At 49.9% G+C, this 25918-nt stretch overlaps 1 protein-coding gene across 1 annotated transcript in view; it reads left to right on the forward strand.

Moving 5' to 3' along the window:
* Positions 1-5278: 5278 nt before the first annotated feature.
* LOC138777119 (sodium/hydrogen exchanger 6-like) overlaps positions 5279-25918 on the forward strand; it is a gene marked incomplete at its 3' end in the record, with an annotated part of 29364 nt that continues 8724 nt past the window's right edge. Inside the window, exons 1-8 of the mRNA XM_069956229.1 lie at positions 5279-5674; positions 17389-17588; positions 18646-18723; positions 20358-20434; positions 22486-22598; positions 24471-24576; positions 25446-25587; positions 25787-25892. Coding sequence (XP_069812330.1) covers positions 5398-5674; positions 17389-17588; positions 18646-18723; positions 20358-20434; positions 22486-22598; positions 24471-24576; positions 25446-25587; positions 25787-25892 — 1099 coding nt within the window. The remainder of the gene's footprint in view (positions 5675-17388; positions 17589-18645; positions 18724-20357; positions 20435-22485; positions 22599-24470; positions 24577-25445; positions 25588-25786; positions 25893-25918) is intronic.

Genomic DNA, 25918 nt, shown 5'->3' on the forward strand with positions numbered 1-25918 from the left:
GGGGGACCATCTATAGAGGGGAAAAGAAGGGGACCATCTATAGAGGGGAAAAGAGGGGGGCCATCTATAGAGGGGGAAAGAGGGGGACCATCTATAGAGGGGGAAAGAGGGGGACCATCTATAGAGGGGGGAGAGAGGGGGACCATCTATAGAGGGGAAGAGAGGGGGACCATCTATAAGGGGGGGAAAGAGGGGGACCATTTATAAGGGGGGAAAAGAGGGGGACCATCTATAAGGGGGGAAAGAGGGGGACCATCTATAGAGGGGAAAAGAGGGGGACCATCTATAGAGGGGGAAAGAGGGGGACCATCTATAGAGGGGGAAAGAGGGGGACCATCTATAGAGGGGGGAAAAGAGGGGGACCATCTATAAGGGGGGGAAAGAGGGGGACCATCTATAGAGGGGGAAAGAGGGGGACCATCTATAAGGGGGAAAAGAGGGGGACCATCTATAAGGGGGGGAAAGAGGGGGGCCATCTATAAGGGGGGGAAAGAGGGGGACCATCTATAGAGGGGAAAAGAGGGGGACCATCTATAAGGGGGGAAAAGAGGGGGGACCATCTATAGAGGGGGAAAGAGGGGGACCATCTATAAGGGGGGAAAAGAGGGGGACCATCTATAGAGGGGAAAAGAGGGGGACCATCTATAGAGGGGGAAAGAGGGGGACCATCTATAGAGGGGAAAAGAGGGGGACCATCTATAGAGGGGAAAAGAGGGGGACCATCTATAGAGGGGAAAAGAGGGGGACCATCTATAGAGGGGAAAAGAGGGGGACCATCTATAAGGGGGGAAAGAGGGGGACCATCTATAAGGGGGGAAAAGAGGGGGACCATCTATAGAGGGGGAAAGAGGGGGCCATCTATAAAGAGGGAAAGAGGGGGACCATCTATAAAGAGGGAAAGAGGGGGGGCCATCTATAAAGAGGGAAAGAGGGGGACCATCTATAGAGGGGGAAAGAGGGGGGCCATCTATAAAGAGGGAAAGGGGGACCATCTATAGAGGGGAAAAGAGGGGGGCCATCTATAGAGGGGGAAAGAGGGGGACCATCTATAGAGGGGGAAAGAGGGGGACCATCTATAGAGGGGGAAAGAGGGGGACCCTCTATAAGGGGGAAAAAGAAGGGGACCATCTATAAGGGGGGAAAAGAGGGGGACCATCTATAGAGGGGAAAAGAGGGGGACCATCTATAAGGGGGGAAAAGAGGGGGACCATCTATAAGGGGGGAAAAGAGGGGGACCATCTATAAGGGGGGAAAAGAGGGGGACCATCTATAAGGGGGGAAAAGAGGGGGACCATCTATAAGGGGGGAAAAAAGGGGGACCATCTATAAGTGGGGAAAGAGGGGGACCATCTATAGAGGGGGAAAGAGGGGGACCATCTATAAGGGGGGGGAAAGAGGGGGACCATCTATAGAGGGGAAAAGAGGGGGACCATCTATAGAGAGGGAAAGAGGGGGACCATCTAAAGAGGGGGACCATCTATAAGGGGGGAAAAGAGGGGGACCATCTATAGAGGGGAAAAGAGGGGGACCATCTATAAGTGGGGAAAAGAGGGGGACCATCTATAAGGGGGGAAAAGAGGGGGACCATCTATAGAGGGGGAAAGGGGGACCATCTATAGAGGGGGAAAGAGGGGGACCATCTATAAGGGGGGAAAAGAGGGGGACCATCTATAAGGGGGGAAGAGGGGGACCATCTATAGAGGGGGAAAGAGGGACCATCTATAGAGGGGGAAAGAGGGGGACCATCTATAAGGGGGGAAAAGAGGGGGACCATCTATAGAGGGGAAAAGAGGGGGGACCATCTATAGAGGGGAAAAGAGGGGGGCCATCTATACAGGGGGAAAGAGGGGGACCATCTATAGAGGGGGAAAGAGGGGGACCATCTATAGAGGGGGAGAGAGGGGGACCATCTATAGAGGGGAAGAGAGGGGGACCATCTATAAGGGGGGGAAAGAGGGGGACCATTTATAAGGGCGGAAAAGAGGGGGACCATCTATAAGGGGGGAAAGAGGGGGACCATCTATAGAGGGGAAAAGAGGGGGACCATCTATAGAGGGGGAAAGAGGGGGACCATCTATAAGGGGGGAAAAGAGGGGGACCATCTATAAGGGGGGGAAAGAGGGGGACCATCTATAGAGGGGGAAAGAGGGGGACCATCTATAAGGGGGAAAAGAGGGGGACCATCTATAAGGGGGGAAAGAGGGGGGCCATCTATAAGGGGGGAAAGAGGGGGGGCCATCTATAAGGGGGGGAAAGAGGGGGACCATCTATAGAGGGGGAAAGAGGGGGACCATGTATAAGGGGGGAAAAGAGGGGGGACCATCTATAGAGGGGGAAAGAGGGGGACCATCTATAAGGGGGGAAAAGAGGGGGACCATCTATAGAGGGGAAAAGAGGGGGACCATCTATAGAGGGGAAAAGAGGGGGACCATCTATAGAGGGGGAAAGAGGGGGACCATCTATAGAGGGGAAAAGAGGGGGACCATCTATAGAGGGGAAAAGAGGGGGACCATCTATAAGGGGGGAAAGAGGGGGACCATCTATAAGGGGGGAAAAGAGGGGGACCATCTAAAGAGGGGGAAAGAGGGGGCCATCTATAAAGAGGGAAAGAGGGGGACCATCTATAAAGAGGGAAAGAGGGGGGGCCATCTATAAAGAGGGAAAGAGGGGGACCATCTATAGAGGGGGAAAGAGGGGGGCCATCTATAGAGGGGGAAAGAGGGGGACCATCTATAGAGGGGGAAAGAGGGGGACCATCTATAGAGGGGGAAAGAGGGGGACCATCTATAGAGGGGGAAAGAGGGGGACCCTCTATAAGGGGGAAAAAGAAGGGGACCATCTATAAGGGGGGAAAAGAGGGGGACCATCTATAGAGGGGGAAAGAGGGGGACCATCTATAAGGGGGGGAAAAGAGGGGGACCATCTATAAGGGGGGAAAAGAGGGGGACCATCTATAAGGGGGGAAAAGAGGGGGACCATCTATAAGGGGGGAAAAGAGGGGGACCATCTATAAGGGGGGAAAAGAGGGGGACCATCTATAAGGGGGGAAAAAGAGGGGGACCATCTATAAGGGGGGAAAGAGGGGGACCATCTATAAGGGAGGGGAAAGAGGGGGACCATCTATAAGGGGGGAAAAGAGGGGGACCATCTATAAGGGGGGAAAAGAGGGGGACCATCTATAAGGGGGGAAAAGAGGGGGACCATCTATAAGGGGGGAAAAGAGGGGGACCATCTATAAGTGGGGAAAGAGGGGGACCATCTATAGAGGGGGAAAGAGGGGGACCATCTATAGAGGGGAAAAGAGGGGGACCATCTATAGAGGGGGAAAGAGGGGGACCATCTATAGAGGGGGAAAGAGGGGGACCATCTATAGAGGGGGAAAGAGGGGGACCATCTATAAGGGGGGAAAAGAGGGGGACCATCTATAAGGGGGGAAAGAGGGGGACCATCTATAAGGGGGGAAAGAGGGGGACCATCTATAAGGGGGGAAAAGAGGGGGACCATCTATAGAGGGGAAAAGAGGGGGACCATCTATAGAGGGGGAAAGAGGGGGACCATCTATAAGGGGGGAAAAGAGGGGGACCATCTATAAGGGGGGAAAAGAGGGGGACCATCTATAAGGGGGGAAAAGAGGGGGACCATCAATAAGGGGGGAAAAGAGGGGGACCATCTATAAGGGGGGAAAGAGGGGGACCATCTATAAGGGAGGGGAAAGAGGGGGACCATCTATAAGGGGGGAAAAGAGGGGGACCATCTATAAGGGGGGAAAAGAGGGGGACCATCTATAAGGGGGGAAAAGAGGGGGACCATCTATAAGGGGGGAAAAGAGGGGGACCATCTATAAGTGGGGAAAGAGGGGGACCATCTATAGAGGGGGAAAGAGGGGGACCATCTATAGAGGGGGAAAGAGGGGGACCATCTATAGAGGGGGAAAGAGGGGGACCATCTATAGAGGGGAAAAGAGGGGGACCATCTATAGAGGGGGAAAGAGGGGGACCATCTATAGAGGGGGAAAGAGGGGGACCATCTATAGAGGGGGAAAGAGGGGGACCATCTATAAGGGGGGAAAAGAGGGGGACCATCTATAAGGGGGGAAAGAGGGGGACCATCTATAAGGGGGGAAAAGAGGGGGACCATCTATAAGGGGGGAAAAGAGGGGGACCATCTATAGAGGGGAAAAGAGGGGGACCATCTATAGAGGGGGAAAGAGGGGGACCATCTATAAGGGGGGAAAGAGGGGGACCATATATAAGGGGGGAAAAGAGGGGGACCATCTATAAGGGGGGAAAAGAGGGGGACCATCTATAGAGGGGAAAAGAGGGGGACCATCTATAGAGGGGGAAAGAGGGGGACCATCTATAAGGGGGGAAAAGAGGGGGACCATCTATAAGGGGGGAAAAGAGGGGGACCATCTATAAGGGAGGAAAAGAGGGGGACCATCTATAAGGGGGGAAAAGAGGGGGACCATCTATAAGGGGGGAAAAGAGGGGGACCATCTATAAGGGGGGAAAGAGGGGGACCATCTATAAGGGAGGGGAAAGAGGGGGACCATCTATAAGGGGGGAAAAGAGGGGGACCATCTATAAGGGGGGAAAAGAGGGGGACCATCTATAAGGGGGGAAAAGAGGGGGACCATCTATAGGGGGGGAAAAGAGGGGGACCATCTATAAGGGGGGAAAGAGGGGGACCATCTATAGAGGGGGAAAGAGGGGGACCATCTATAGAGGGGGAAAGAGGGGGACCATCTATAGAGGGGGAAAGAGGGGGACCATCTATAGAGGGGGAAAGAGGGGGACCATCTATAGAGGGGGAAAGAGGGGGACCATCTATAAGGGGGGAAAAGAGGGGGACCATCTATAAGGGGGGAAAGAGGGGGACCATCTATAAGGGGGGAAAAGAGGGGGACCATCTATAAGGGGGGAAAAGAGGGGGACCATCTATAGAGGGGGAAAGAGGGGGGCCATCTATAGAGGGGGAAAGAGGGGGACCATCTATAAGGGGGGGAAAGAGGGGGACCATCTATAAGGGGGGAAAATAATAGTAGTGGATCATAATGTGGGCGGATTGACTGGGGTGGGGGGCCCAGGTTGGGTGGACAGCCCGGGGCCCACTGGTTGGAGATGAGAGCTGTATAGAACAAGTAGCCTGGTTGTAGCCATATAATTGCTGCAGGAGACGGAGATCCCCTTCATCACGTGACTGCCGTGTAGCTGCAGCTGCCGGGCTGTTACTGGGCGTCAGTTGGCCGGAGCACATATCTCAGTGACGCTACAGGCTAGCTCCTCCCTCTTCTCCCCGGGGCGGGGCTTTGAGCCTCCTCTCCACTAGGGGGCGGAGTCGTCGCTGCTCCCTGTCTCATTCCCTGGGAGGACCTTCCCTGGCAGACCGGCCCCTGTCATGGCGCCGTGCGGTCGGGTAATGCCGGGCTCCCCGGGCACGGGTCCCGGGCTGGCAGTGCCCTTCCTGGTGATTATCGCGATAAGCCTGTGCTGGGCAGAGGACAGCGCCCTGGAGGAGATCGTGACAGAGAAGCAGGTGGAGGCCATACACCGCCTGGACAGCACCAACCTGCTGATCTTCATCCTGCTGCTCACCCTCACCATCCTCACCATCTGGCTCTTCAAGCATCGCAGGTTCCGTTTCCTCCACGAGACCGGTCTGGCCATGATCTACGGTCAGTACCGGGGCGGGGCTGGCGGCACTCCTCATTGTGTAACTCCACAAACTTAGTGTCATCTGCTCCCTGTGTGAACGGTGCCCTACAATCCTGGAGACGGCTGTCACCTGATGCCAGTTAGGATGCGGTTTCCATGCGATTGTAGTTACACGACCCTTTCTGCATTACCCACACCAGACAAGAAAACATGTACTGTATGATGCCGAGACTTCAATGGCCATATATGCATGTATGTCACAGATGGGCACTGTACATGGCAGCCGCAGGTGCCCCTTGTGTGTATACATACCAGCCGCAGGTGTCCCCTTGTATATACATGGCAGCTGCAGGTGCCCCTGTGTGTATACATGGCAGCCGCAGGTGCCCCTGTGTATATACATGGCAGCCGCAGGTGCCCCCTTGTATATACATGGCAGCCGCAGGTGCCCCTGTGTGTATACATGGCAGCCGCAGGTGCCCCTTTGTGTATACATGGCAGCCGCAGGTGCCCCTGTGTGTATACATGGCAGCCGCAGGTGCCCCTGTGTATATACATGGCAGCCGCAGGTGCCCCTGTGTATATACATGGCAGCCGCAGGTGCCCCTGTTTATATACATGGCAGCCGCAGGTGCCCCTTGTGTGTATACATGGCAGCCGCAGGTGCCCCTTGTGTGTATACATGGCAGCCGCAGGTGCCCCTGTGTGTATACATGGCAGCCGCAGGTGTCCCTGTGTATATACATGGCAGCCGCAGGTGCCCCTGTGTATATACATGGCAGCCGCAGGTGCCCCTGTGTATATACATGGCAGCCGCAGGTGCCCCTGTGTATATACATGGCAGCCGCAGGTGCCCCTGTCTATATACATACCAGCCGCAGGTGCCCCCTTGTGTAGAGGTGCCAGCCGCAGGTGCCCCCGTGGGTAGAGGTGCCAGCCGCAGGTGCCCCCGTGGGTAGAGGTGCCAGCCGCAGGTGCCCCCGTGGGTAGAGGTGCCAGCCGCAGGTGCCCCCGTGGGTAGAGGTGCCAGCCGCAGGTGCCCCCGTGGGTAGAGGTGCCAGCCGCAGGTGCCCCCGTGGGTAGAGGTGCCAGCCGCAGGTGCCCCCGTGGGTAGAGGTGCCAGCCGCAGGTGCCCCCGTGGGTAGAGGTGCCAGCCGCAGGTGCCCCCGTGGGTAGAGGTGCCAGCCGCAGGTACCCCTGTGTATATACATACCAGCCGCAGGTGCCCTCGTGGGTAGAGGTGCCAGCCGCAGGTGCCCTGTGTATATACATACCAGCCGCGGGTTCCCACCGTGGGTAGAGGTGCCAGCCGCAGGTGCCCCCGTGGGTAGAGGTGCCAGCCGCAGGTGCCTCTGTGTATATACATACCAGCCGCAGGTTCCCACCGTGGGTAGAGGTGCCAGCCGCAGGTGCCCCCGTGGGTAGAGGTGCCAGCCGCAGGTGCCCCCGTGGGTAGAGGTGCCAGCCGCAGGTGCCCCCGTGGGTAGAGGTGCCAGCCGCAGGTGCCCCTGTGTATATACATACCAGCCGCAGGTGCCCCGTGGGTAGAGGTGCCAGCCGCAGGTGCCCCGTGTATATACATACCAGCCGCAGGTTCCCACCGTGGGTAGAGGTGCCAGCCGCAGGTGCCCCCGTGGGTAGAGGTGCCAGCCGCAGGTGCCTCTGTGTATATACATACCAGCCGCAGGTTCCCACCGTGGGTAGAGGTGCCAGCCGCAGGTGCCCCCGTGGGTAGAGGTGCCAGCCGCAGGTGCCTCTGTGTATATACATAACAGCCGCAGGTTCCCACCGTGGGTAGAGGTGCCACCCGCAGGTGTCCCCGTGGCTAGAGGTGCCAACCGCAGGTGCCTCTGTGTATATACATACCAGCCGCAGGTGCCCCCGTGGGTAGAGGTGCCAGCCGCAGGTGCCCCCGTGTATATACATACCAGCCGCAGGTTCCCACCGTGGGTAGAGGTGCCAGCCGCAGGTGCCCCCGTGGGTAGAGGTGCCAGATGCAGGTGCCCCCGTGTATATACATACCAGCCGCAGGTTCCCACCGTGGGTAAAGGTGCCAGACGCAGGTGCCCCCGTGGGTAGAGGTGCCAGCCGCAGGTGCCCCCGTGTATATACATACCAGCCGCAGGTTCCCACTGTGGGTAGAGGTGCCAGCCGCAGGTGCCCCCGTGTATATACATACCAGCCGCAGGTGCCCCTGTGTATATGCATACCAGCCGCAGGTGCCCCCGTGGGTAGAGGTGCCAGCCGCAGGTAGCCCAGTAATGCAGTGTTCACACATTTAGGATTTGATGATTCTGTACCATGATCCTCATGTGTTTGGCGCTGAGCTGGACCCCCACCCATCAGCTTGTTATCCCTTATCCTGTGGATTGGGGATACCTTTTGATGTTGGCAGAGTACCCCTTTAATACGCATTGCAGGGTTTCCCTTATGGATTAACAAGCCGAGAAGAAACCCCCCTTATGTCTGTAACTTTGCGACGTATTGCTCGGGCCGGGTTCACACCTGCGCTGTTCATTCTGTTGTTCTGCATCATCAATTGAGAAAAAAACCAGCGCTGACATCTCATATATTTATCTGTTATATACCGGTGTCTCGTTGGCTTTTAGCATTTTAAACAAAACCTGTGATGAAGGTGTGAGCTGAGCACCATTACTGTGTGTGTAAGGACAGTAGTGACACACAGCCTGTGTACAGCGCTATCTAGGGAACGGGTCTGAGCCCTGGACACCAGGCTGTGCCTGCGCGCCCCCGTGTCCCGGCTGTGCCTGCTCGCAGTGGCGCGCAACCTGCTCCCCCCCCGGTTAATCCGCCCACATTATAATCTACTACTGCCCCCCCCCATGCTGTCCCCAATAAACACTGCCTGCCTCCCCTCCCTGCTGGCCCCAATAAACAATGTTTGGTCCCTTGCTGCACAGAGGATGTCAGGAGAGGAGGGTGTTGATCTTATAGGTGAGGTCGCAGGGTCCCAGCAGCACAGAGGATGTTAGGAGAGGAGGGTGCTGATCTTATAGGGGAAGTCACAGCAGCACAGGATGTCAGGAGAGGAGGGTGCTAATCCTATAGGATATGGTCCCCCTCTTCCCCCCCCCCCCTTATAGATGGTCCCCCTCTTCCCCCCTCCCTTATAGATGGCCCCCCCCCTCTTCCCCCCCTTATAGATGGCCCCCCCCTCTCCCCTCCTTATAGATGGTCCCCCTCTTGCCAGCAGATAACACAAAAAACCCCAAAAAACAACACAACTCACCTGCTGTCCGTTCCCCCGTCGAGCCTCTCTCCTTCTGCAGCCTCCGGCTGATGTGCGGCTGCCGGGGGTGTCCCGTCCTATCCTCGGCAGCGCGCGCATCAGAGAGCTCCCCGTGCGCCGGAAGTCACAGGCGCATGGGGAGCTCTCTGATGCGCGTGTTGCCGGGGATAGGACGGGACACCCCGGCAGCCGCACATCAGAGAGTCAGTGGCGGATTATAATGTGGGCGGCGTGGCGTGGGCCCCCCCCCCCCCCCCGGAGCCTCGGGCGGCCGCCCAAACCGCCCATATTATAATCCGCCACTGCCTGTGCGCCCCCGTGTCCCGGCTGTGCCTGTGCGCCCCCGTGTCCCGGCTGTGCCTGCGCTCTCCTGCCTGGACACCACCCTCCTGATCTTCATCCTGCTGTCCCCATATGCACCTGCCTGTCTGTCTCTCGCTGTCCCTTTATGCTCCCGCCTGCCTGTCTCCCGCTGTCCCCGCCTGCCTGTCTCCCGCTGACCCTTTATGCACCTGCTTGTCTCCTGCTGTCCCCGTCCGCCTGTCTCCTGCTGTCCCCGTCCGCGCCTGCCTGCCTGTCTCCTGCTGTCCCGTCCCCTCCTGCCTGCCTTCCTCCCGCTGTCCCCGTCCCCTCCCGCCTGCCTGTCTTCCGCTGTCCCCGTCCCCTCCAGCCTGCATGTCTCCCGCTGTCCCCGCCTGCTCCCGCCTGCCTGTCTCCCTCCTGTCTCCCGCTGTCCCCGTCCGCCTGCCTGTCTCCCGCTGCCCCCGTCCCCTCCCGCCTGCCTGTCTCCCGCTGCCCCCGTCCCCTCCCGCCTGCCTGTCTCCCGCTGCCCCCGTCCCCTCCCGCCTGCCTGTCTCCCGCTGCCCCCGTCCCCTCCCGCCTGCCTGTCTCCCGCTGCCCCCGTCCCCTCCCGCCTGCCTGTCTCCCGCTGCCCCCGTCCCCTCCCGCCTGCCTGTCTCCCGCTGCCCCCGTCCCCTCCCGCCTGCCTGTCTCCCGCTGCCCCCGTCCCCTCCCGCCTGCCTGTCTCCCGCTGCCCCCGTCCCCTCCCGCCTGCCTGTCTCCCGCTGCCCCCGTCCCCTCCCGCCTGCCTGTCTCCCGCTGCCCCCGTCCCCTCCCGCCTGCCTGTCTCCCGCTGCCCCCGTCCCCTCCCGCCTGCCTGTCTCCCCGCTGCCCCCGTCCCCTCCCGCCTGCCTGTCTCCCGCTGCCCCCGTCCCCTCCCGCCTGCCTGTCTCCCGCTGCCCCCGTCCCCTCCCGCCTGCCTGTCTCCCGCTGCCCCCGTCCCCTCCCGCCTGCCTGTCTCCCGCTGCCCCCGTCCCCTCCCGCCTGCCTGTCTCCCGCTGCCCCCGTCCCCTCCCGCCTGCCTGTCTCCCGCTGCCCCCGTCCCCTCCCGCCTGCCTGTCTCCCGCTGCCCCCGTCCCCTCCCGCCTGCCTGTCTCCCGCTGTCCCCGCCTGCTCCCGCCTGCCTGTCTCCCGCTGTCCCTTTATGCACCTGCCTGTCTCCCGCTGCCCCCGTCCCCTCCCGCCTGTCTCCCGCTGCCCCCGTCCCCTCCCGCCTGTCTCCCGCTGCCCCCGTCCCCTCCCGCCTGTCTCCCGCTGCCCCCGTCCCCTCCCGCCTGCCTGTCTCCGCTGCCCCCGTCCCCTCCCGCCTGCCTGTCTCCGCTGCCCCCGTCCCCTCCCGCTGCCCCCGTCCCCTCCCGCCTGCCTGTCTCCCGCTGCCCCCGTCCCCTCCCGCCTGCCTGTCTCCGCTGCCCCCGTCCCCTCCCGCCTGCCTGTCTCCGCTGCCCCCGTCCGCTTGTGTATCCTGAACGCTCATGGATTTCTGGGAGTTTCGCTGTAGGAATGAACACTGCGCAGATTTGGCCGGATTAGTTTAGCTTTTCAGTATTCCATCATGTGATTTGGATTGTTTCATCACATGGTGATAGTCTTATTTGGATACTTTATAGCCTGCGGTACGTTTATATCTACCGTATCCACTGTAATGGGCACATTCATATCCACTGCAGACTTTGTGCTGTGCTCTACTCTCCACAGCAGATACGTTCTGTGTCATTGTAGCCTTAATACACATCCTCCATACACCCCCATAGCTGGAGGAAGCTGGAGTCATGCTTTATTACGGCATATAGATGTCCATTCACCATGCAGTAGCCTAGACTTGAGGACAGACGCTAATTGACGGCTAGTACTGAGGCCGGTGCAGCACTGATCAGCTAAACCTCTTCAGGGGAAAACCTTTCAGAAAAAAATTCGAACTCTCCATATTGACGTCCTATTCCAGCTGATTGGTGGGGATGAGACTTCTTAACCTCACGTCCGCTGTGCTGCCGCTGTGAGGCATAAGAGAAACAGATCGCTGACCTCTGGGAGACCAGCCAAACGATAACACTGCCGGCTGCTAGTGAAAGCGCTCAATGCAGTGGGAAACATGCCCCCTGGGAAACATGAATATGCAAAAGAAGAGCCCGTGGAGCCTCATTGAAGAGTCTCAAAACACAGGACTAGCCAAATATCCCTCCGGGAAGGACCCAGCCAAGGGGTGGCTCCTGTAAGTAAACCACCAAAACTGCCATATTAAGTGGCTCTATAAGTCAATGTAATGACAAGGGAAGAACCAAGGCTAGGCATCCATCCACAGACAGCTGTTTCGGGGTGTTGCCCTTCATCAGTGTGGAGCAGAATTCTGGCAACGCCCCAAAACAGCTGTCTGTGGGTGGATACCTAGCCTTGGTCTTTCCACTGTGAAATAGTCAAAATGATATCACTAGCTAGAATGACGGAGCCGTAAAATTGTGTGAATAGGGCCATAGAAACTGTATTACTGTACCCATAATTGCAGATCCGCAGTTATGGACAAAAATATGGAATATGTAAATGAGGCCTCGGTCTAATGTGGAAGAACTTTACATCATGTGATAGGTCTTATGGTGGATTCTTAGGCTGTGGTCATTTTCTGCATTGTCGTTGCATTTGTAACGCGCATGTTCTGCTTTGGTTTGTGAGCTCACATTTCTGTCAAAGAGTTCACCAATCAGAACCTAAACAACAGCCTTGATTATTACGTAACTCACGTAGTGTGAACATGGCCTAATAAAGGAAGTTTATTAAACCTGCTGAAAGGGCTTTTGTCTTACTTTAACACCCCCCTTGTTGGGGGCATCCCCCATGAAAAACAATGGGATGGGGATTCTAGCATGTTTCAATTCAAGTGAAAAAAACGTGTGTGAATGAGGCACCAAGAAGCTTTGTGGTGAATCATCATCCAGGAGACTGAAAGTAAATAGTTGTAATGGAAACTACCAAAAGATTGTGGTGTTGACTTTTTTAGGTCACAGAACGGTGATAGAGATAGGAAATCATCTTGTCCGAAATCTCCCTTGTATGTCCCTTTTATTGTTTGTCCCTTTATTATATGTTCCTTCTTATTATTCCTCCAAACACAGCGAGTTAATACCAAAAAGTTCCATTTTGGTCTTATCTGACCACATGACCTTCTCCCATGCTTCCTCAACCAGATGTTCGTGGCCCAGACGTGTGCTGGGGGGTGTCTTGTGTGCCCTGCAGGATTTTAATCCATGATGGTGTAGTGTGTTACTAGTGGTGATCTTTGAGACTCTGGTCCCAGCTCTCTTGAGGTCATTGACCAAGTCTTCCTGTGTACTTCGGGGCTGAATTCTTGACCTTTTACAGAATTATCGTAACTAGGGATGGTCCGAACCTGCCGAGGTTTGGGTTCATACGAACCTAAACTCTCGGCTATGATTCCCACTGTCTTCCACCTCCGTGGAGAGGGTGGATACAGCCGGAGAACTGCCTGGAAAACTGGGATACAGCCATAGCCATAGGCTGTATCCCAGTTTTCCAGGCGGTCCTCCGGCTGTATCCACCCTCTCCACGGAGGTGGAAGACAGCGGGAATCATTGCCAAAAGTTCAGGTTCGTATGAACCCAAACCTCGGCAGGTTCGGACCATCCCTAATCGTAACCTCACAAGGCAAGATCTTCCATGAAGCCGCAGATTAAGGAAGATTGACACCTTTTCTTCTAATAATTGGGTCAACAGTTGTTGCATTCTCACCAAGGTGCTTGCCTATTGTCCTGTAGCCCATACCGGCCTTGTACAGGTCTACAATTTTGTCTTAATGGCGTGTTTACTCACAGATTTATCTGACAGATTTTTTAAGACAAAGCCAGGAAAAGACTATGAACAGAGAACAGGTCATAAATTTCTCCTCTTTTCAAATCCATCCTTGGCTTTGGCTTCAAAATCTGTCAGATCTGTTTGTGTAAACACGTTAGAAAGCTCTTTGGTCTTGGCCATGGTGGAGAGGTTGGCGTGTAATTCAGTGTGTGGACAGGCGTTTTTCATACCGGTAACAGCCGAATTCTTGCTGGCTGGTGGGTGATCAAAACACATAGGGGGAGATTTATCAAACATGGTGTAAAGTGAAACTGGCTCAGTTGCCCCTAGCAACCAATCAGATTCCACCTTTCATTCGTCACAGACTCTTTGGAAAATGAAAGGTAGAATCTGATTGGTTGCTAGGGGTAACTGAGCCAGTTTCACTTTACACCATGTTTGGTAAATCTCCCCCATTGGGTCCATTTACACAGTAAGATTATCTGCCAAAGATTTGAAGCCAAAGCCAGAAACAGACTATAAAAAGACATCAGGTCATAAAGGAAAGCCTGAGAATTCTCCTCTTTTCTAATCCATTCCTGGCTTTGGCTTCAAATCTTTGGCACATACTCTGTCAGATAATCTTTCTGTGTAAATGGACCCTTATATCATGCCGACAAATGCAAATTATTTATTTAAAGCTCTTACAATCTGATTTTTCTGGAATATTTTTATAGATTCAGTGGAAGTGTACCTACAATAAAGATTGTACACCCATCCATGCTTTGTCGGTGGGAAAACTTGCAAAATTGTCAGTTTATCAAATACAGTGGTACCTTGGTTTAGGAGTAACTAGAGCCTTTTGGTTTAAGAGCTCACAGTTTTTAAAAATTGTGACTTGGTTTAAGAGCATTGTTTTGGTTTAAATGCTCCCTGTGCTGGGTGGGAGGGCGAGTGAAGGAGGGGCATGGTCTGCATAGCGGGGGCTACAGCCCTGTATTCTGACCGAAGACGTCTCCCTCACCTTCCAAATCATAGCAGATCCACTTCAGGCTGGGGCTTGCATCGGGGACAGGACTCTGGAGGTAATCTCTCCCCGGACAGAGAGTGCTGCATGTGTGTACCCACATATGTCCTGCTCATTCCTTCATGCTCCCTGCAGTCTCTGTCAGTCCTAATTGGTCTGTGCTGAACACCCCCCCCCTCTCCATTGCTGTCATGTGACCACACAGACCTTTGACAGCAGCCCTGCTTCTCTACTCTAGCTTGTTGCGGCTATTTTTCAGGTTTATGCACTTACTATACATTATACACCACATGCTAATTGCTATACTGTAGAGTATATTCTGCAGTTTCTTAATGTTTGCTTCATTTGTTTTACATGTTGTTCAGAATAATAAATCATTATTTTTGGGGTGTGGAACCAATTGTCTGCATTTCTATGATTTCTTATGGGGAAATTTGCTTTGGTTTAAGAGTGGATTTGGATTACAAGCACGGTCCCGGATCGAATTATGCGCGTAATCGAAGGCACCACTGTACTTATTTTCTCCACTGTGTGTATATATCGATATATAATAAATTATATACAATTTTCTTTCTACCATTGCAGAATGTACAAACAGAAACCTCCATAGGGTAACACTCCCACCACACTGTGATATTAGGTGCAGCGTCTTGTGCTTCCTACCTGTTTACTATAAGGAGTATATACAGCATGAACACTGTGCCCTGTGGTTGTGTTGTTCTGTAACTATGACCATAGGCACCGGCTTATATAATAGACAGTAGTGGGTATACGCTATGTTTAGCTGCCTGTTTTGGGGCAGACATTGCTTCTTCTCTTGCTGGTTCGTGCACCAGCTCCCATGTTTGCTGTGTCCTGCGGAGGCAATGTCCCTGTTGGCTGCACCTGCTGACAGCTGATCCCATTGTGTTTTATTATGTGCTGGAACTGTGTTGTCTCAGTAGGAGTTGTTTTTCCTCTTCATCTCCTGTGCTAATATTTTCCACTTCTAATATTCATAATGAATATGACTTCCCCTCCATGATGTAGCGACTCCATGACTGTTCTAGCAGGGAGTATACAGCCTCAGCACTAGGGGTGGACAGCTCTTCCTGAAGTTTGGGGTCCCCCTCCTATACACAGGTGTGTGGTCCCTGTAAGGTGTGGCATAATGCTTTGGTTATTGACCATGTGGGTATAGGTGTTGGCATTGGTAACTTGTGTGAACACTGGGGAAAAGTGTTGGGACCCTTCATTTTCTTTGGGGGATGTTTTGCGAGTTGTTTATACCAAATATATGCTAATGTTTGAGCACATTATACCAAATATAATCTATATGAGGATTCCTCCTAGTGATCAGGGATCTTGTTGAATGTTCAGTCATTTGGCTCCTGGTGGCTGGAGAAGGTGGATGCAGCCTTAGGGCTGCCAGGAAAACATGGATACACTGTATGGCCTATAATGCTGTATCCCTGTTTTCCAGGACGCCCTAGGGCTGCATCCAACTTCTCCAGCTGTGGGGAGCAAACGTTCAGCAAGTTCACTCATCAAGTCCTAACCATTAGCTTGTCTGATGTTTCCACAAACCTTAATCCATACATGGACCCCAACTACATATATCTGGGGGAACTGTAGATCTGGCAGAGACAGGGAGAGTCACAAGTGCGGTCATGCATTGTACAAGTTCTGGGAGAGACGGCTCAATAAAACCTATGGCGCTGTGATGTCAGGGGGCATCAGGAGGGGAAGGTGGGATCTCTATATTTATGGCTGCTCACATTACAGCTACCTCTATGGGAAAGAGAAACCTATAGAAAGTCCCTGTATATTTATACCCCGACACCAGGCTAACCTCCTGCCTACTGTCCATACATTCACGTTAGGCTTCACTTAATATTGATATAGCACTACAACTGTGAGTAATATGAAGACAATGACATGCATTAGATCTCTGGTCTCGGGGACCTTCCTCCTTATCTCGGCTCTTCTTGGCAGTCAGATCCTGGCCAATCACTTATTATTGCTTGGCACCAGATTATTAATCTTGCCTTCATAACATGAGACCAAGTTTATAAGGTTACGGCAGTGTCAATGTGGGGACATTTAGAACTACTGTGTTATAATTTAATTTATGATATAATAGGGACCCCCATCCCTTTGACCTCACTAGTCTAGCCACTGGGACTATTGCCTTCTTCCCCATTCCTCCCCCAATCAGCAACCTATGCTGTAGGGATCCCTTATCCGAATACAGATATTGGGGCAGTGTAACTGGATGTTAGATTTTCTCCCATTACTATCTCAGTGGGTGGCTTGTGTTATTGGCTCCCTGTCCTACAAAACCATATCTATTTGCATACAGGTATCCCAGAGAACTCTGGTAGGGTGTCAGCCAACAAGCAAGCTTGTTCATTGGCTGATCAGCTGTTCTCAATTGAAAGTGTCAGTTGTTGGCTTCATATCTGCCCATGTAACGGGATGTCGCTGCCAGCCATTAAAAACAGCCAGAAACGTCCTCGCGGCCAAATCCAGCTGCACGACTGATTGAGCCTTGAGGGCTGTAGGTATGTCTGTGTATGTATGTGTGTGTATGTATGTATGTATGTGTGTGTATATATATATATATATATATATATATATATATATATATATATATATAAAATATTTGGTGTACTTTCCTAATTATGCACAACCACTGATGATATCTTAGTGTACTTTGTCCTCTCTTCCTTCCTATCCTGTTCCTGTCTTCTATTACAGTCTGAGCCACCTACTTGGTCCTACTACTTCCTATAATGAATGCTGAATGTTTTCTAGCATACAGGGTGTTGTTCCACCTAAGACTATTGGATGTTATTTTGTCCCTGCGTTTATTATACAGTTGCAGATTTTTATTCTTTCTATTTTGTAAAGGACACCCCCCCCCCCCCCCCGCCCACTGAATAATTTTTTATGCCACTTCTAGGACTTCTATTATGATGACATTATTATCATTCTGTACTTTAATTACACCTAAATTTTGTTTTAATAAAGGTTTATCAGAAAAAAAAAAAATGTGACCCTATCATCACAAGCTGGTGGGGAGGAGATGCCAGGACCACCCCTGTGACGTGTGGGTCGGGCAGAATGAAAGTGATGACAGGTTCCCTTTAATTTCACCTAAATGATCAGAATTTCTTGCAGCTCAATTGCCCTTATGTTACAGGGGGTCTGTCATGAACTTCTGCCATGCTACTGTGCATCCAATAATAATACTCTAAAGATGTATATAAAGATGGGATTTATATTAGAATCCAGTATGGAGACGGTATAGAGTCTGGCTTATCCATTTCTGAAGCAGCCATGTTGTTGTCTTGCAGGTGTTATTGTCGGTGTGGTGTTGCGATACGGAGTGCACATTCCCAGTGACGTGAATAACATAACTATAAGCTGCGAGCAACAAGTGACTCCGGCCACGCTTGTGGTAAACGTCAGTGGCGCCTTCTACGAGTACACCCTTAAAGGGGAAATCAGCGACAAGGAGGTTAACAACGTGCAAGACAATGAGATGCTCAGGAAGGTGAGGATCTCCCCTTATATAATGCAGGCAGCTTATTGCACATGAAGACTTCTTATAATACATTGTGTCGCTATAGGACTACCAAGTAGATCCGCTTACTGGCCATGCTTGTGTCAATGCCAGAGGCGTCATTGAGTTCATAGGCCAGCCAGCTCTGGCTGCAGCCTGCTCAGAGTGGCCGCAGTCAGGAACCGTGACATAACCTGCATAGCATGCTGCAGATATACACAGCAGATAAGAGCTCGTATGCGGCTGGAAGATTTCTAGTTTCACTATGAATAGTATATCCTGTAGAGTAAAAAAAATTAGGTTGAAATGTCTTTCTGTCATATCATTACAAATGCTATTCATAGACTTTCTTAACATGGTGATAGATGGGATGACCACCAATACACATGCCCCAGAGGTTTTCACAGTTTTCTGGTAGTAAAGCATTTCTTGCCAATGTGCAGCTGTCAGCACTACCTAGTGCTTGTGACTCAACTTTCTTGGGGTCCTGAATGGCAGGTATTCCTAGTGATGCATGTATTGTTTGTATCACTAAGCAGATTTGCCATTTACAACATGGATGACAAGGCCTTGAATGCAGTCATACCTGAGTCAAATAAGGAGTAGGCTCTGTTCACACTGGGCTATGGCTTCTCTTTATGAAGTCATATAAAAGATACCAGTGCCACCATGCAGACTCCATTGGGGTCCCTATAGGTTCAGTCTTGGTTTCTGTCATAGCATGCCTCCCTGTCCCTTCCATTGAGTCTAACCGAACCCAATGCAACTGAAGAACGAACCATAAGTATTTGTTAAGATTGGCTTATAAAGTGGTCTCCTTTTGCAAGCGTAATTGTATAGCCAGACTAATTTATATAACAAGCCCAGCATAACATTGTCTGGAGGACGCCTCTGCTTTCATTGTCTGGTAGGTGCATCCCTATCCCCTGTCCCTTTCAGAGGCGTCATATTGGCCATAGATGTCACTTAGGGACCGCACATCCAAATAGATATATTTTTTAAAGCATAAAGTGTATGTATAAACGGCGTTCCTTTGCTTTACTTGCAGGTTACGTTTGACCCTGAAGTTTTCTTCAATATTCTTCTTCCTCCAATTATATTTTATGCAGGATACAGCTTGAAAAGAGTAAGTATCTACAACTACCGCCACCCAGCGATAGTGTTACCTCTCCACCCGTCATCCTGGCTATGAGCAGCGTATCACACACTGTGGATTAGTCCTTTGTTTTATCAGCTCATATAAGTTGTGCTTTCCTAACAATACCAGAAGGGTAGCTAGAGGTTCAGTATTGAGAGGCAAAACATGTCTGACGCCTGAGTAGATTCCAGCCAGGGTAACACATACTTACAACCACACAGGCACATCTTCTTTGTTAGGAGCTGTTCACGTTGCTTCTTCTTCTCTATCTGACCCTGACTGGCATGATATCTTCCAGCCACAACTTAAGGCCCTATCCCACGGAACGATTATCGACCGTATTCGCCCCGTCCCGTGGAATAGAAGGCAACGATCAGCTGACATTGTCCATGTCGGCTGATCGTTGCAGTCTTTTGTCTTTCAACCATGTTGAAAAACAAACAACTGTGATAGCAGCGATCTGCTGCCTTCGCTCCGTGGAATAGGAACGGCGGTAGCAGACCGCCTCTATCCACTATGGGCTGCCCGGACGATCTAGTGATCACCCGGGCAGCCCCCCGTTGCCCCTCCTGCACTCACCTGCTCGCCGCCGCGTGGAATAGCAGTGCCAGAGAGCGGTGAACGAGGAGTGAATGAGCGCTGATATCGCTCATTTGCTCCTCACAATTGGCCTGTGGAATACTCCATTGGCTCCTCTCTTGTCAGCATCCTGTTTTAACAATACCTAGCTGCTTCTTCCCCCAGTATGGTGCCCAGTGGTGTCCCCATAACTATAGTAATAGGTTAAAACATTGCTCCAGATGGTCATCTTGACTTGTATTCCTTACAGTAATAGTTCCCTCATGCAGACCCTTCTCACAGTAGTGATGCCCCCTTACCACCTGAGGTTTCTTCATACAGCAGATGTTCCCCTGAAGGGCACTACATCCCTTCTCTGCCATAGTGTTTAACTACATCTGCTTCCTATGGATGTAAATAGTTGAAAGGGACACAAGGATTGAGCACAGACAGCACACCGTGCATGTGGACCTCAGTCTTCCCCGTGTCACCCCTGCTGGCTTTTCTGCTGATCCATCATGTAGCTGTGGATAGTAGCTGTATGGCCATTGAATTTTACATCCATTAGACACACCTTGCTGTCCTTGGGTATATTGGACAGTGTATGGCCAGCTGGTATAATCTCCTCTCATAAAGGGATTGTGTGTATATATGTATATGTGTGTGTATATATATATATATATATATATATATATATATATATATATATATGTATGTATGTAAAAATATGCTGTTATTGATTATGATTGGTAAGGGTCTAACCTGGGATAGAAGGGTACACAGCACTGATGCAGCATTGTGGCTTCATTACTGACACTCCCGACCACCCAGCTGTGCAGAGGACTGCAGCCCGTCCTGTTCACATGTAAGGAGTAACAGTTCTTTATGCACAGACTGGTTGAAAGCAATAGCACTTAGAGAAAATGCTAGCAGGAAGGAGCTCTCTGTGAGCGATGAAAAACTATTTATAATGAGTGTATTGAGTATTATTGAGTGTAGCTCATGTTTAGTTATAGAATATCTCACTATAACCTAAACGACCCTTTTATTGTCTTATTTTATAGAGGCATTTCTTCCGAAATCTGGGCTCGATACTTGCTTATGCCTTTCTAGGGACCGTCATTTCCTGCTTTATGATTGGGTATGTATCGTTTTATATGACTGCATCAATGACATGTTGCCTAGTAATACTAGGATAGTAAAATAAGATGTGTACTTTTTTTTATAACTATGTATCAATCTATCTTATATTCATCCTATATCTATCGATCTTTTATCTCTGTCTCTCCATCTGTCTAGCTACCCTTTGAACTTGTCTGTATTTCAGTATTGATTACAGTATATTTCAGTATTCAGTTGTAGTGCTTGTGTGTTAAAGAATACATTGAGTAAACATCCACCATGCAGGAAGAAAAATCTGTGTTCACACTGCGTTTTTGCAATCCGTTTAGCATATCCGTTTTTTATTGGTTACTTTTAACGGGCAGAAAAACATAGTCAACACTACTTTTGTGTCCATTAAAAAAAACACACATCCGTTTTGATCCGTTTTTTAAAAAAATTTTTTTATGGAAGTCAATGGAAAAACGGATCCAAACGCGTGACACACAATTGCCTCTGTTTTTGCATCCATTTTTTCCCCCCAAAAAAACATACGTTAAACGGATTGCAAAAACGCAGTGTAAACCCATCCTTAATGTCTCTTCCAAGGGCTAACTGCAAAAAGTTTCAACGACTACCTGCCTGTTTTTTTTTTTTTTTTTATTGAAACATAGAAACATAGAAACATAGAAGATTGTCGGCAGAAAAAGACCACTGGGTCCATCTAGTCCGCCCTTTTAGTATTTTCTTCCTTATTATCTTAGGATAGATATATGTCTATCCCAGGCGTGTTTAAATTCTGTTATTGTAGATTTACCAACCACCTCTGCTGGAAGTTTGTTCCAGGTATCTACCACTCTTTCAGTAAAATAATATTTTCTTACATTGCTTCTGATCTTTCCCCCAACTAACCTCTTACTGTGTCCTCTTGTTCTTGAGCTCAGTTTTTTACTAAAAACACTCCCCTCTTGAACCTTATTTAGTCCCTTAACATACTTAAAGGTTTCAATCATGTCCCCCCTTTCCCGTCTTTCCTCCAGACTATACAGATTCAAATCCTTAAGTCTTTCCTGATATGGTTTATGCCTCACACCCTCCACCATTTTTGTAGCTCGTCTTTGGACCCGTTCTATTTTATCAATGTCCTTTTTTAGGTGAGGTCTCCAGAACTGGACACAGTATTCCAGATGTGGCCTCACCAGAGCTCTATACAGCGGGATCACAATCTCCCTCTTCCTACTGGTTATACCTCTAGCTATACACCCCAGCATACGATTTGCTTTCCCCACCGCCTGGTTGCACTGGTGACTCATTTTAAGGCTTTCAGAAATCATTACCCCTAAATCCTTCTCTTCTGAAGTCTTTTCCAACACAGTACTGCCGATGTGATACTCGGATAGAGGATTCCTCCTCCCCAAGTGCATTATTTTACATTTGGAAACGTTGAACTTCAATTTCCACTGTTTGGACCACTTATCTAGCAAAGCTAAATAATTTTCCATATTACTGACACCTCCAGGAATATCCACCCTATTGCACACTTTTGTGTCGTCAGCAAACAGACAAACTTTACCTATCAACCCTTCTCCTATGTCACTTACAAACATATTAAAAAGAATAGGACCCAGAACAGACCCTTGTGGCACACCACTTGTAACCAGTCTCTGCTCAGAATATACACCATTAACAACAACCCTCTGATATCTCTCCTTCAGCCAACCACAAATCCACTGAACTATCCAGGGATTTAGTCCAATTTTCTCCAACTTCTCTATCAGCTCTTTATGGGGAACTGTATCAAAAGCTTTGCTGAAGTCCAGATAGGCGATATCCACAGCACCACCTTCATCCAGCACTTGGCACTCATACATACAGGTTTTGATCAGCTTTTGTGAGGCAGTTTTAAAGGAATGGTCCATAATTCCTCCACAACCTTCTGCAACTTTTTTTTTTTTTTGCAGCTACAGGAAAATCTACTAATTATTATACTCAAGGGGGTCACTACAATTTCTCCCTGCCCTGTGGGTGTTTCCTCAAGGCATAATGGTCTGTGTATTAGCCTAATTATATTCTTATTGATTATTTCTTCAGGTCTCTGATGTATGGATGTGTCAAGCTAATGAAAGTAATTGGAACATTAGATGGTGACTTCTACTTTACAGACTGCCTTTTTTTTGGAGCTATCATTTCAGCAACTGATCCAGGTGAACCCATGCGCTGTGTATACTGTGTACAGTCTTGTCTTATGGTTGGTACTTGGATAGCACCAAAATATCAGAAGTGTAAAATATGGCCACATTACATGAGAATATTAAATAATTGGCTGTTTTATGTTGTCACCCACAGAACTACTTTAAAGTGAGTGTACCGTCTCATTATTTTTTTTTAATTACCTTTTTGGCACCAGCACAAAGATCCCGGAGGCAAAGTCCCTTTTTGAAGATGACAATGTTCCCACACTTGGCACCAGCTCCTAAATGTGCACCAGCTTGCTCTATGCACTAGAGGTGGGTCCGGCACCCCCTGTGTAACAATATCCCGTCCCCTCGGTGATGCAGTCAGGCTTGATTCTAATGAAAGTGCGTCACTGAAGGCATGGGAAATATCATTACCCTGGGCCCCCACCTCCACTGCATCCAGCGAGCCGGTGCACATGAAAAAAACAGTGCTGAGCGCAGGAACCTGGTGGTGTTTTGAAAAGTGGGCCGCGTCACTGGAATCTCTGAGCCGGCACCGACAAGGTAATGGGAAAAAAAGTTATTATGAGGGGGTTCATTCACTTTAATACTTCAGCTGCCAGGACTTTTGGGGCATTTTCCACCTCTGAAAGCCAAGACTATTTTTTCACTTTAAGGGTACCTTCACACGTACCATATCGCTGCGTTTTTAACATGCGCGTTTTGATTTTCACATGATTTTCATATGAAAATCAAAACTCGCATGTAAAAAACGCAGCAATAAAAACGCAGCATTTAAAAAGCAGTGATACGGTACGTGTGAAGCTACCCTAAGAGTGCATTCACACGTACAGGATCGGCAGCAGATTTGACTGTGCAGATTTGATGCTGTGTTCATTCATTTAGTCAAATCTGCTACAGATCTGCTGCGATGCGGTACGTGTGAAGCTACCCTTAGGGTGTGTTCACACGTACAGGATCGGCAGCAGATTTGATGGCACAGATTCAAAGCAAATAAAATCTGAGCCATCAAATCTGCTGCCGATCCTGTACGTGTGAACGCACCGTTAGGCTACGTTTATGCAACGTACATTTTATGACAAGAACGGCCATTTTCAATTAAAACAACGGACGTTCTTAATGGTTTGCATTGACGTCAATTATTTTCGCCCATTGTGCATTGATTTCAATATAATTTTTAATACACGAATGGCCATTGTTTGACACTCAACACAATGGCAAACATTGACCGTTGTATGTATGTCCTTTGAACATAGCCTTAAAATCTTAATGTTCTGTATCCAGATAACTTCTTATAGTAGTCACCTAGCACGGTTCACTCCGTCTCCATTTGTGCAGCTATTTAAAATGCATTGTTATCCGCCGCTCTTGTCCTGTTTAGACTTGGAGATGTGTGACCGATAATGATGGTTTATATGGCAAAACGAAAAATCCAATCGGCCAATTAACAAGTTTACTCATTCATCTGCTGATCGCTGGTTCATTAGTGATAATTGGCCTGTGAAAAAGGACCCTTACCTAATGTAGCCAGCTGGTTGTCTGCTAAAGGTTATACACTCAGCCAGCTTACCCTTGGTAAGGCCTGCAGGAAGCCTAAACACGGAGGAAATAGTCATACATTGGTGACCATGGGGCATAGCCCTAAACTTGCTTACTTGCTGTTTCTGTATGAAGTCTGAGGTCTGCCTGAGACACCAGCCTGTAATTTCGGTTTGGCTCCATCTTCCTCACTTATGAAAGGCTCTTTATTCTTCCATCTGTATGTCTGCCAGTCATAATTACAAGTTGGATAAGGTCATGCTTTTGTTTTATTGCAAATCTGATGTTTTTTTTTTGGTCAGATGACTTACTGAGAATGTAATTTTTTTTATGTTTTAGTGACTGTACTAGCCATATTTCACGAATTGCAAGTAGATGTGGAACTGTACGCTCTTCTCTTTGGTGAAAGTGTCCTAAATGATGCCGTGGCCATAGTCCTGTCATCGTAAGTTCTTCACTTTTTTCCGGAGTTAATTGGTTGTTGTTTTATTGAAGGGTTTTCTACCAAAGCATTTTATGACCAGTCACTCAGTAGTGTGACTGGTCAACTTAGACTGGGTTCAGATCCCAGCTGATCACTAGAACTGGTTAGAAGTTCGCAACTGAGTGCTTCTCTCCCTTCGCTATAGGAGATCAACGTGTAATACCGATGCACGGCCAATGGCTGATGACTGTGTAAAAAGAAAAACTATATACATACTTCTCCACAGTCCCTGCTCTTCTTCGTTCTGCTCACTTTCTGGAGCTGCTGCTGTAGATTCAGAGCGGGTCTCTGAACCGTCAGGCCGCCTCAGTGGTTCTGGCCGTCCATTGGCTGAGTAGCTTGTCAGTTCAGAGACCCGCTCTGAAGCCACAGCGGCAGGTCTGGGAAGTGAGCAGAGTTTAGAAGACAAGAGACTGTGGAGAGATATGTATACAGTTTAAGGGCAAGGGCTGCATGCCCTTGCTAAACTATTATCGAGCCGTTTATTAGGCTTGCTTACAGGAGACATCAGGCCATCTAATATGGCCCTAATGCTATAGAAAATCATTGCAACCAGTCTCGAGGAGAGGTTGAGGGAGAAGCGCTCAGTCAAGCACTTCTCCCTGTTTTGTTCCAGAGATCAGTAGACACCTCAGCACCCAGAATCCGCCTGTTCAAAACTTTGAACAAGTCAAGTTTAAGTAATAGTAACTCTTTAATATTTAGACTGTTTTCAGCAGTGCTGAGCTGTATACACTGCACTTGTACTATATGTCTCTATACCATAACAGGTAGTTATTAACATCTAATTCTGTATATATTTATTTATTTTTTATTAATTTATTTTTCAGGTCAATCGTGGCATACCAGCCAGCTGGAGACAACAGCCATACGTTTGACATCACCGCCATGTTAAAGTCTGTGGGAATGTTTCTGGGAGTTTTCAGTGGATCATTTGCTATGGGCGCAGCCACAGGACTGCTCACTGCAATAATATCCTTGTCTGTTTAGGGCAGCTCACCTTACACTATGGGGGTTCTTACAGTCTAACCTAAAAAAAAAAAGACAAGTATAGCTCTCTGTAATATCATTTTTAAATAGCACCTTATCTCCTATACACCATCATTTACTTGTGCAGTGTGTATTGGTAGTGATGTACATGACCTAGAAATGTTCCTTAACCATTTTGCACGTGACAAAGTTCACCAAGCTGCGGGAGTTTCCTCTGCTGGAGACGGGCCTGTTCTTCTTGATGTCTTGGAGCACATTCCTCCTTGCTGAAGCGTGCGGTTACACAGGTTTGGTGGCTGATTTTCATATTGTC

The sequence above is a fragment of the Dendropsophus ebraccatus genome, unplaced genomic scaffold (assembly GCF_027789765.1).
Source record: "Dendropsophus ebraccatus isolate aDenEbr1 unplaced genomic scaffold, aDenEbr1.pat pat_scaffold_500_ctg1, whole genome shotgun sequence".
Taxonomy (NCBI): domain Eukaryota; kingdom Metazoa; phylum Chordata; class Amphibia; order Anura; family Hylidae; genus Dendropsophus; species Dendropsophus ebraccatus.